Source organism: Dipodomys merriami, unplaced genomic scaffold, assembly GCF_024711535.1.
Source record: "Dipodomys merriami isolate MVZ:Mamm:240054 unplaced genomic scaffold, mDipMer1.0.p SCAF_1, whole genome shotgun sequence".
Taxonomy (NCBI): domain Eukaryota; kingdom Metazoa; phylum Chordata; class Mammalia; order Rodentia; family Heteromyidae; genus Dipodomys; species Dipodomys merriami.
The window spans coordinates 136,575,262-136,588,219 of record NW_027202270.1 but is presented as its reverse complement, the minus strand read 5'-3'; the positions used below and the strand labels follow the sequence as shown (position 1 = coordinate 136,588,219).

At 45.3% G+C, this 12,958-nt stretch overlaps 1 protein-coding gene across 1 annotated transcript; it reads right to left on the bottom strand.

Moving 5' to 3' along the window:
* Positions 1-7,302: 7,302 nt before the first annotated feature.
* On the bottom strand, positions 7,303-12,108 carry Gphb5 (glycoprotein hormone subunit beta 5). Its single transcript, XM_069993270.1, has 2 exons — positions 11,905-12,108; positions 7,303-7,491 (listed from the first exon to the last, which is right to left on the bottom strand). Exons 1-2 carry the CDS (start codon positions 12,106-12,108, stop codon positions 7,303-7,305), a joined length of 393 nt encoding a protein of 130 aa, XP_069849371.1.
* Positions 12,109-12,958: the final 850 nt, after the last annotated feature.

Genomic DNA, 12,958 nt, shown 5'->3' with positions numbered 1-12,958 from the left:
TTTGGGGGGAGAGTGGGAGAGTTGAATAAAATAACAGAAATGCTTCCTCCACATAGCAGTAGGTTTCAAGTCGGTTGAAAATACATACCTAAAAGTACTTCACCCTACCATTTTGTAAATCATTTTTTGAAGCAGTCCGGTTATTTTTCTACTCAAGGAGCCACAGGTAAGAAAGTGAATGATGCCTATGTTCCCAAGGCCTGGGGAACCTGTCTTTTGCTCTCTGCAAACAGCATTCGTGGTGAAGGACATTCAGCAGGGAGTTTTCTTTTTTCTCTTGTGTTCTGTCCAACGCCATCTGCACAGTCAAGGGACCAAACGCTGTCCGCTTGCTTCAACCTGAGCCCTGTAGAATACCATTTCTATCTACCTGTTCTCGCATGAACGGAATGCTATTGTATGTATTGCTTTGCCTTGCCAGTTATTGTGTGCCATGTTCTGACTTTCAAATCCTTAGCCTTTTTTTGTGTTCCTACTCCCACCTGTGGGTTATCTGAAGAGGATTGCCCTGGCCTTTGGATTCAGACACAGGATCTCAATGGGAAGTTGGACAGGTGCACTGACTCCTAAACCAGACCCAATCAGCTACACCTGATAGCTAGTTTAGACCATTATATCTCAGGCCCAACCCAGCCCTGCTACATCTGAATCTACCTTTCAACAAGCCCCCAAGTGATTTGTATGTACATTCAAATGAGGGAAGAATCGGTCTCTGAAACGGATTGTAACCATCGCTCTGAGCTATCAGGAGAACACAGGACTGCCCCAGCCCCTCCCCCGTGCTGCTTCGTGGTTCTTCCTTAGATCAGCATTCATTCGAGTCCCTCACATTTACTGGATGAATAAAAGGGTCGGCTGAAGTCCTTTCTTTTTCCTGCCCTGTCTGCTGCAGCAAACAAATAGGCATGTTTTGGAATCAAACAGAAAAAGCAGCACCTGGTCTGGAAGATGTGAGGTCTATAGTGCCTCTGTTCTTTGGGTGTTTATATTAAGGAGAGAAAATATGTCCCCCCCCAAAAAAATATTTTTTTTCCACGAAGAAATAAAGATTTGTATCACCTGAAATTATATACTTATATAAATGAAGATTAAGCCAGGCCCCAGTGGCTCATGCTTGTAATCCCAGCTACTTGGGAGGCTGAGCTCTGAGGACCGTGATTTGAAGCCAGTCAGGGCAGGAAAACTCTATGAGACTCTTATTGCCAATTAAACACCCAACAAAAGCGAGAAGTAGAGCTGTGGCTCAAGTAGTAGAGCGTTCGTCTTGAGCACAAAAGCTCAGAGACAGCATCCAGGCTCTAAACTCAAGCCCCCAAATCAGGGCACACACAAAATTAAACAAATTTCTAAGACTAAATGTTTTGAAAACACTTGTCTTCATTGTTTAAAAGCCATGGACTCTCTACCAGGGCTTATTGTACACAATTTACTTCCTACACAGGACCTGGGCCCATTCCACAGGCTCAAGTCTTAAGCACAGACCAGAGTCTTACCTGCTCAGCAGTTTCGCTAAAGATCCTGGAACCACGCTTTACTCTCCGTCCAGAACTCTCAGGAAATCTCCACACAGGGAAGCCTGTGGTCTTACTCAAATCCCACTGTTGCTGAAGATGAGCTGTGTACAAACCACCTTCCTTGGAGCAAGCTTCCTCTTAGTGATTGAGTTTCAGAAGAAGGTTCTTTGCCACTGGGCAGCCAAGCCCCTAAGGGCCTCCCCCCTTGATGAAGGACCATCCCCATTGGTCTCCCTGAGAAGGGCATGCCTTCCCAGACCAAGGCCTGACCTCGGCACTTGCAGCCAGGTGTCCTGACTTACAAGTAGGAGCCCACCTGTGTCCCCAGAGGACCTTGCAATGGAGAGGTTTTTAAACTGGGCCACCTTTTTATACATCTGGGAGAAATAGGGCTCATCAAAGCAGCTAGAATTCTTGAAAGGGCTTGATCAGATCCCAAAATGGAATCTTACCAAAGATTATTTTCACCGCTGCAAATGTAGCCCTGATTTTTTGCTTGTAACCACTGATGTGAGCTAGGAGAAAAAAAAATGGTGTGTGTGTGTTTTTTAAAGTGTTTCTGCTAGTAGTGCCTGTGGCCTACACAGCCCAGCTCCTCACCTAAACACCTCTCTGGCTCTCTCCCTCTCCCCCGACTCTTCCCGTCAGTTTTGCCCTCTTCGTGGAAGACAAAAGAATCCTTGTTTTTTTGCTTGTTGTTTTTAAGAATTTCATTTCTAGTCCAAGCTGTCTGAAAGCTTCTCTTCATTTGAATAATAGAAACGTGTCTACTAATTGAGGGCTCATGGCTACCATCAAAGGCTTAGGAAGTCCAGAGCACATTCACTCGCCTCCTCTTGTCCCCATCTGAAAAACGCCGAGAGAGTCAGGACTAGCATATGATACACATTACTCCTTCTGACTTTGTCCTGAACTTGGCCTCAATTCTGATCATGCTGAAACTGCAGGCCAATCTCAGCCTGGACTTTGTGTATCATTAATGAGTGTAATATGTCAATGGGGACATGTTACATCTAGGTTTCTTCAACTTGCTCAAGTAGCACCCAAACACGGAACAAAACCTTCCTCCTCAAAACATTCTGACATAGTTTAAAAGGTTCTCATTCCACTCAGTAAAAGTGTGTCACCCCCACTCCAGATATTTTCATTGTGATATGTAGATTCCAAGAGGAAATGGAAGCTGGAAGTTCAAAACAGCCCAGAAGAGCTGGGGACAAGGGGAGGGGTACAGCACTCACCTGTCAGATGTGAAGCACTGAGTACAATCCCCCATGCTTCAAAACAGCCTGCAGGCTTCCTTCCATCAGCTGACCTGGACGGCTCACTGTTCCACACTGTGGATGGTTCAGGAAGCAGCAAGGCGAATCCAAAAATAAATAAATAAACAGGATCTGTGCGTATATGTCAAGTGCCTAATTCTGCCAGTGACTTAGTCATGTGTCAATATCCTTTATCTTATATGTAGACAGTTTCTTTTTCATGAATAAAATGTTCTTTCAAGTGAGTTTGTTCACCTTGTTGGGGGTTATTTGTTTTGTTTTGGGGTACTCCTAATTGATGTCAAGACTTCATGCTTGCTCAGCAGGCTCTGTATCACTAGAGACATGCGCCCACCCTGGAGCTTTTTTATTAGTTATTTTTCAAGGCTCACGTTTTTGGGGTTTTTTGGTCCAGGTGGCCTGGACCTTGATCCTCCTATTTACACTTCCCACATAGCTGGGATGACAGATGTCTGGCCTTTCACATGATTTTAAGTTGTGTTTGTGACTTGGGGATCTTTGCATTTATTCCGATTATAGTCCTCCTATCTTCAACATCACTAAAAGAAAGTTATTCTCAGCTGGGTGAGCTGTGTACACCTGTAATCCCAGCTACCAGGAGGCGGTCAGAAAGACATTGGTTCAAGGCCAGCTTAGGCAAAGTTAACACAAGTCCTTAAGCAAATAAAAAAAATAAGAGTAGAAATGAAATAAAAATTTAAGAGCAAGCCAGGCTCCCGGGGCTCACACCTATAATCTTGGATACTCACGAGGCTGAGATCTCAGGATCACAATTTGAAGCCAGCCCAGGCAGGGAAGTCCATGAGACTCTTTTCCTCAGACAAAGCTGGAAGTGGACCTCTGGATGAAGTGGTAGATAGCTAGCCTTGAGCACAAAGAGGCTCAGAGACAGTGCCCAGGCGCTGAGTTCAAGTTGCCCCAGGGACAGGCAAAAAAAAAAACTAACAACAACAACAAAAAAGCAAAGATGACTGGGGTCATGGCTCAAGTGTTGGAGTGCTTGCTTAGCAAATTTTAGACCCCAAATTCAATCTCTAGAATTGAACATAGCATTCTCATATTGATAATATTGGCAGTTCAGTGAAATGAGGGTTTGTGTTATTGTGGTTAGGGGGAATGTCTTGTTCCCCTCCCCCCAGTGGAGGTAGTTTATATTTTCCGCTTTCAGGAGCATGTGGTCACCATCAAGGTCAAATTATACTCCTTATCTTTGTGTCAGGAATTCTTTTCTTTTTCACATTCAGTTACGCAGTATGCTAAAGATTCATCCAACTAGAGAGACTGGGGGTCAACTATAAAGCCAACAAGCTTAGGAAAGGTTTACTTTACTTCTGATAATGAGGACCTGGAAAGGAGACAAGACTAATCCTCTGAGTTCCTGCACTTTGGGGGAAGGCTGTCTTACACTGCCAATTACAGAGCTCTGCACCTGCTCCCTTGCTTCCTCATTCTTTCCCTAACTGCTTGTTCCTCTATTAGGCAACACCTGCTCAGAGCACTTTGGCGCCCCCTTCAGACACTCTAGGCCCACAACAACTTCAAACCTTCCTGCTGCCCAGTCCACACTTCTATGCATTAGACCGAAGGACCATTATTGACTGTGCCAGAAGATTCGTTATGCAAATGAGGACCATAATTCTTGTAATCCAGAAGACTGTTTTCCTAGTAGAAAATTTCAACAGGAAATAAAACTCAGAGACTAATTATTGCTAAAGAATAGTTGAAATTTTCTTTACTTTTGGAAAAAGTATTTCTTCCTCATTTGCTTCAGCTTCTGAAGAAGATGTGGAGAAAGGGTAAGGAGCAAGTTGTTTTGAAGAAGCAGACCCCATGAAAACTGTATGAAATGCAATTTGTTCTATCAGTGATACATTGTTTTCAGTTAAATATGGATTTTACTTATTCACACTGAAATGATTTTATGACATTAAAATTAATGAATGGGAAGAGCTCATTGTTAGCTGCACTGCCCAAAACTTAGCTAGGCTGGATTTTATCCAATCCTCCTTAGATACACTATGGACCCGTCCTGCCCAGAAGCCCACTCTTTTAAAGAGCAACCCTATGAGCCAGGCACCCGTGGCTCATGCCTGTAATCCTAACTGAGGTCTGAGGATCGAGGTTCAAAGCCGACTCTGGGGGCTGGGAAGGTGGCTCAGTGGTAGAGCGCTTGCCTTGCATGCCTGAGGCCCTGGGTTCGATTCCTCAGCACCACATAAACAAAAAGAAAAAAGCTGGAAGTGGCGCTGTGGCTCAAGTAGTAGAGCACTAGCCTTGAGCTGAAGAGCTGAGGGACAGTGCCCAGGCCCAGAGTTCAGGCCCCACGACCGCACCCAAAACAAAACAAAAAAAAAAAACTTGGGCTGGGAAGGTGGCTCAGTGGTAGAGTGCTTGCCTTGCATGCTCGAGGCCCTGGGTTCTCTCACTTTCCACCTTCTCATGTGATTCTCACTTGTTTCCATCGAAGACCAGGAGTGGAAGGAGGGTCGCCTTCCCCTGCCTCCCAAGACTCAGCTAGGTAATAACTGGGACCTCCTTCCAAAGGCCACCGCTGTGTCGGGCAGAAGTTCTCTTTGGCCTGTGAGACCCGCTCTCTCCTGCCTCCTCCCATCTGGAGCAAAACCACTACTTCCAAACTGGATGTGTTCAACCTGCCCTGTATTTCCTTAACTTTATTTACCCACACAGCTGGAAATGTTAGCCATTTCTTCCCAGGACCTTTCCTGATGCACCTCTACTTCTGGCAAACCTCATCCTCCAGGAAATCCTGAGAGGCAGCTTGAAACCCCAGGACGGCATCTAGCATCAGCCCAAATCTCCAGTGCCCTAGCAGAGACCCCCTAGCACTCCATTCCTTTCTGTGTCAGAGTGACTTCCTTCCCAGCCCGCAGACCTGCTCTGGGTTGGAGTGGATTTTGTTTGCATCTTCTCCTGTTGTTCCCAGAAGTCCAACCCCATCCCAGTGCTGGAGCATCAGCCCTTTTCCTAGGGACTCTTGGCATGGCTCAAGTCTCCTAGCTGAGATGTGCCAGGGTTGCAGACTGTACCACCTTGCTCTTCTACCCAGAGTCACCTGTCTGTGTCCCTTACCAAATATGAAATCTCTAATTCATACTCGGGCAAAAAAATAACCTTGGGGTTGAAGTGTTCATACTGCTATCTATACCAAGTGTACTGAAGACTAAAAATAAAAAATCTTTCTGAGCCCACTACTGGTGGTTCATGCCTATAATCCTAGTTACTCAGAAAGCTGAGATCTGAGGATCACAGTACAAAGCAAGCCCAGGCAGGAAAGTCTGTGAGACCCAAAAAGCTGGAAATGAAGCCATGGCTCAAGTAGTAGAATGCCATCCTTGAGCATTCTCAAGGGCCTGAGTGCAAGCCCCAGTACCAGCAATAAATAAATATTAAATAAATGAAAAGACACATAAAAGTTTGCATGCATTCAAAAAGCAGAGAGCATATTTTATTGTCATTAATACAGATTTTCTTAGCATAATGCAAAAAAATGAACAAGGTTAATTCATCTTCCAAAAGGCCAGAATTAAAAGACATTTGCATAAAATCAGAGTTTACAATAAAGGTCACAACAGCTTTTGCAAGACTTTAGCAAAAGCTGGGTGATCACAGATACATTTCTTCTTGATCAGCACTGCAGCTTCCCCGTACAAGCATGTAAGGTTTCTGGGCTTAATAAATTGCCACTGAAACTTGAAACACACTAAAGAGAGAAGAATATTTGTAATTTACCATTTGCCACAGTTTGGGGAGAATGTCACAGTCTAAAAACATGAGTATAATTTCAGAGATTTAAAAACCTCAATTGCAGCTTCTAGTTGTATTTTTTTCTGAGGTTTTTTTTAAACATTATCATTATTATTGATTATAATTATTCACCCAGTGGCCTATTTAGGAAGGTCTTTAAGGGCATGCAGAGAATTTTGCTTGGAAGAAGAATGAATCAAATCCAAACACCTGTTACTTTGAGCTATTCTTTTTACCGACCCCCTTTCCATAGAGATCTGAGAGGTTTGTTTATTGTGTAGGTAACTGCTCAGTTCAAGTGGCAGTGAGGCACTTCCTGGAAGGAAACTTGCAACTGGATTTCCTTTGGAATAAGGAAGACTAGTATACTGGTTTTGATCATTTCTGGCTCTTGGTCCTGAATCCCACTGGAGAGCAGTGAACTTACGGGGAACTTACACTTTCCAATCGTACGACCTTATTTTATCCAACACATTGGATCCAATGGCTATTGCCTCTCCAAATTGAGAGAGAATTAAAAGACACAAACTGAAGCAGAGAAATAATTTTGGTGAAGGCATACATACTGAGTAGCATACGTTTTCTGCACCGGGGCCTTGTGCTTAAGCTAGACTGCAGGGCAACAGGTAATCTCCCCTGTAGGGACGGTCGGGGTTAAATGGTTCTCAACTCCAGAGGGCGGAAGGGCAGCGCCAGCATCAGGAGAACCACCTGCTGCTTTCTGCAGGCCTGTGACTTGGGCCTCACATGGTCTCGCATTCGGTGGTGGCTGTGGAGCAGCCCCCACATTCACAGCGGACAGCCGCGGGGTAGGTGTAGAAAGGGTTCACTCCAGGGGTACAGTGAGGCAGCTGCACAGTCACCTGTCTGGTCTCCTTGTAGGTGCAGACTTGATGATGCGCTTCAATGTAGGGGGGCTGCAGGATGGGTTTCTGTCCCCACCGGTAGAAAACAAGGAACTATTAGAGCTCACCGTCCGCCACATTCATTTTCTTGAAACCATTTAGCACTCTGGGAAATTAACTCAGGCTCTATTTGTTTACTTATGGCTCTGTCTCCTCCCAGGAGAAAACAAACTCCTGAAGCCAGGAAGCTGGTTTGGTTGGCTCCCACACGAGCTCCCACAGAGGCCTCTGCACACAGGAAGCACACTCAGTCAGCGTGGAGCAAAGGAGTCACGTAGATCACGGCAAATGGCTTGTCACTGTTGAGGAGGCTGTTGGCAGGCCAGCCGCCTGAATAAGCCTTTCAAAACTCAAGGCGGATCACGCCCAACTCGGCTCACAGCACTAGTGACTTCTCATCTCACTCAGGAAAGCACAGAGCCCTGTGATTCCCTACCAGCCTCCATAACCCGCTCCCTGCAGGCTGACCTCCCAAACGTCCACAGCACAATAACTCATCTCCCAAACTACCCAGGCTCTGCCCCACTGCTGGTCCCTCCGCTCCGATTCCTTCCCTCACCACCCTTCTGCTTTGCTTCAGGGGCCACCCGTTGGCAGCTCCTGATGATCCTATTTATCACGGGCAGCATCCCCACATCCACGCCATGGTACTAATGCACCCCTTCCTGCCTTGCACTTCTCCACACCATGTGGCATCTTACACAGTGTTATTCTATTGTGACACCTTTCTGCCACTCGAGTGAGTGAGCTTCAGCAGGACAAGGATGCTCATCCATTTGCCCACTGCCATGCTCCAGTACCTAGATCAGCACCCAGAAGGGTCTCAGTAACTATTGGTGGTTATACCAATGGAAGACTGCAGAGCTGGCAGATTGCTGGATGCTCTGTGCACATCTTGTTTTGTTTTTGTTTTCTTTTGTTTTGTTTTTGCCAGTCCTGGGGCTTGAACTCAGGGCCTGGGTGCTGTCCTCAATCTTTTTCACTCAAGACTAGCACTCTACCACTTGAGCCACAGCACCACTTCTGGTTTTCTGGTGGTTCATTGGAGATAAGACTCTCACAGACCTTCCTGCCCCAGCTGCCTTTGCACCATAATCCTCAGACCTCAGCCTCCTGAGTAGCTAGGATGACAGATGTGAGCCACCAGTGCCCAGCAACTTTAAATTTTTTGGTGGTTAACTGGAAACAAGAGTCTCACAGACTTTCTTGCCTGGGCTGCCTTCGAACTGCAATCCTCAGATCTCAGCCTCCTGAGTAGCTAGGATTACAGGCGTGAGCCAACAGTGCCTGGCCCGTGCACTCTTCTGATAGGCTAAGGACTCACTTTCCTCCTTCACCTTCGACGGACTGTGAATTCAAAGGTAATTCTGATGGACAGAGCCCAGAGATCAGAGAAAAAACAGTGCAAGCCACTGGAAAGCCTCAAGACCTGCGGCTAAGCAGCCTCTCCCTGGAAACCTATGAAAATCACTGACATCCAGGAAGCCTCCACAAAACACCAGCCTTATACATTGTGGTGGCAGTTACGAGGATGTGTGCAAGGTAAGTGCTCCATAAATGTAATCCATTGCTCTCATGAGAGCAATTATAAGGAAGTAATAAGGAAGGTAACTGTGTTACAAAGGACAATGCCTTTGCCTGTCTTGAACAACAACCACCACTACACACACAAAAAAGGTAAATATGAAGTTGGGTGCAGGTGGCTCATGCCTATAATCCTAGCTACTCAAGAGGCTGAGATTTGAGATAGAACCTAGCCTAGGCAAGAAAGTCCATGACATCCTTATCTTTAATGAAGCACCAAAATAGCTGAAAGCGGAGTTGTGGCTCAAGTGGTAGAACACCAGCCTTGAGCAGAAAAACTTGAGGACAATGCCCAGGATCCGTGTGCGTGCACACACACACACTCCCATAGGACAATAGGTAACAGGTAAATACATAGATAATACATAGATTCATAATACATGCATAATAGATACATACATACATAGATTAATACACAAATACACAGATACATATATATGGCAGAAGATAGATAATATATGCATAGCTACATACCTAAGTAGGTAGATACATAGACACAAAGTAGATAGATGATAGATAGATAGATAGATAGATAGATAGATAGATAGATAGATAGATAGATAGATAGACAGACTGATAGACAGTAGATGATAAGCAAGGCAAGGTTGGAGGTGGAATCCTTGCCTGAGTGTTCTAGAAATGCCAAGCTCCTATGATCACACAGAAAAGCTGAATTTGTCCTCAGCCATTTTCTCCCACGCCTATTTTGTGTCTTCTTATCAAAGGCCTCAGGCAGACCAGACATTAGTTAAATCTGTATTTCAGATTATTAATCTGTCTCATATACATTATTCTAGACTTATGCTAAAAAATTGTTGTATATTTGAATTTACATGGGCTTTCTGGGTTTTTCTTCTTTTTATTAACTTCACTTTGGCTTTGGCAGGAGAATTGGTGTTTTTTTCTTCCTTTCTTTCTTTTTTTTTATTTGGTTGCTTTGGAGGTTGGAAGGGGCTGTTTTGTTCTGTTTTGTTTTTGCTATATCTGGCCACAATAAATTCAGGTAATTGAGCTATCACAATTTTCAGCAGTAGGTCTACCTTCAAAAAAGTAACTCCAGCCCCTCTATCACCATGAACATCCTGATGCTCAGACATTCTCCCTGATGAAGCTGCCAAGAAAAAGTGTTCTTTATGTCAGGAACTCTGGGAAGATGGATTTCCTCCTTGTACTTATTTCCGTAGCTAACCTCCCTTTTCCTGTACAGCAAAGGCCCCATACTAGCTGCTCAGATTAAGGAGAATCCAATCTTTCATGGTCCCCATACTTCCATGGTCCAACCAGAGACCCTGATCAGTTCTCCAACAAAATGTAAAACCCTGTGTTTGGTGGGGGATGATGCAAAACAGAAAGTCAAGCACTGGCCAGGAAGCCAGCCAGCTTAGAGAAGGAGCTGGCGTGGGGAAGGAGCAATGGGAAACAAGTATGATTGTGAAAGAAAGGACAGTGGGGAATGTGGGGAAAGGACTAAAGGAGTTTTATAAAGCTTTTAAAAGTTAGCCTGATGGGCTGGGAAGTTGGCTCAGTGGTAGAGCGCTTGCCTTGCATGCATGAGGCCCTGGGTTCGATTCCTCAGCACCACATAAGCAGAAAAAAAAAAGCCAGAAGTGGCGCTGTGGCTCAAGTGGTAGAGTGCTAGCCTTGAGCTGAAGAGCTGAGGGACAGCGCCCAGGCCCAGAGTTCAGGCCCCAACACCGAACCAAAAAATAAAAAATAAAAATAAATAAATAAGTAAAAGTTAGCCTGAAAAGGCCAAAGTTTAAAAGATAAACAGTCCATGGGAAAGCCATATTGCCAAGGACATTGAAATTCAGTATTGATGGCTGGTCACGGAAGGCCTAGAACCTGGGCAGTGACAAGATCAGAGCTGGGCCTGGGGTAAGGGAGTCAGCAGCTCACCTTGTGTTGTGATCAGATGGTGTCCTCTTCATTCTTCAGCCAGTTCCTCATCTCAGTCTAATAAGATTCTGACTTTCAGATTTTGATTCCCATTTTGTTTTATTTTACTTTATTTTTTCCATCCTGGGGCTTGACCTGTGGGCCTAGGCACTATCCTTGAGCTTTGCTCAAGGCTAACACTCTACCACTTGAGCCACAGCACCACTTTCTGATTATGTGGTACTAAGGAATTGAACCCAGGGCTTCATGCATGTGAGGAAAGCACTGTACCACTAAGATACATTCCCAGCCCTTTATTCCCATTTTAAATGAAAGGCCAGGTATAATTATGTATAAAGGGACTTACTCGGTCTGTCACTGATCATCCCTGCAGGGAACAGGTCTGGGGTGAGCAACTGAGGAAGGGCCTGGGACCACCCCTCACTCACCAAGCAGCTTAGGAGTTCTTTACCACAAATGGAGGCTATAGGGAAGAGACCAGGTCAAAGGCTTGGACACTGTCTCTATGAGACTTTGTGGTCAGAGCACCTCCCGCTCTTTTTTGGTCAGTTGTAGGGCTTGAACTCAGCCTAGGTGCCATCCTTCAGCTCTTCAGCTCAAGGCTAGCATTTTACTACTTTGAGCCATAGCACCCCTTCTGATTTTCTGGTGGTTAATTGGAGATAAGGGTCTCCCGGACTTTCCTTGCCCAGGCTGGCTTTGAACCATGATCCTCAAATCTCAGCCACCTGAGTAGCTAGGATTCCAGGCGTGAGCCACCAGTGCCCAGCTAGGCCCCCTTTCTATCTGTGAAATGTGTAGAATAAGAGCCCATTTTGACCTCCTGGACATGTCTCCCAAATGCACAGATACCATGGGAATCAAGATGTGCATCTTATCAATGCTTTCCTAGGGGGACAACTTCATATCTTTCCCATCACTTTCAGAAAATGCTAAATTAGTGGCCTTGCTACTTACCTCCCAGGTCTTGCAGCGGCCCCAGCAGGCATCGGTGGTGATCCGAAGTCCCCTGCAACCCGGCTTCCTGGCGAGGAAAGTAAATTCCCTCACAGCACAACCCACAAAGGTGCGCAGGTTCTCGCTGGAGGTGCTGAGGACAGAGCCACAGACACACAGGACGAGGAGGGCCCCGGCGCCAAGGACAAGGCAGGTGAACTTCATGCTGTTCCGAGAGATGCAAAGGTAGAGTTTAACAAACCCAGCTGCCTACAAGGGGACAACCAACAATGTGCTGGTGGCTGTCAAAGAGAGCTTGCTCTTGGCACAAGAGAAGAAATGAGGTAGGAAGTTGGAAGTGCCCACAGAGTCCGGCACAGGATGCCCAGAGCCTCAGTAGCAGGTTCTACTAAGAGATATAGGAAGTATTCTAGAACCTAACCCTAGCAGTACACGCCCAAGACTTTCCTATTATAACCCAATTGCTGGAGTTGATGTGGACATTGAAGAAATTTATCCCAACGGGCTCTTTAAAATGAACACAAAATAGAAGTTCACAAGTAATGCATAGCCCAACATAGTATGTGAGTACATATATATTGTTTTAATTCAGCTCCAGGACACTTGAATGCCATGCTATAAGCTTTGCTCAAGATTATATTTTCAGTGTCAGGGATGAGGCCTGAATGAAGAGGGGATCCAGAATAATGGTATGCCTATATAAACTGTTACGAATCCAATGAACCACAGAACCAAGACATAGAACCGAGTTCATGGCCATTTATGAAAGTATCTTTACTCACCACAAACTGTCTCCACTTTCCACTTGTAATGAGCCCTGTCATTCGATTTAAAACCAAACGGTGGGAAACAATGAACACATTTCCAACCTAATCCAAATCTACAGTCAAGTATTTCATCTCTGGGTCTCAGCCATTTGCTACGCTCTCATTACTGGAATGGGCCTTTTATGGTTGGTTCACTAGAAAGAACACAGCTGGATGTATAAGTGAAGGGGACATTGAATCTATGGGCTACCCTGGCTGGTGATCACAAGAGATGGGCTGCATCTCCA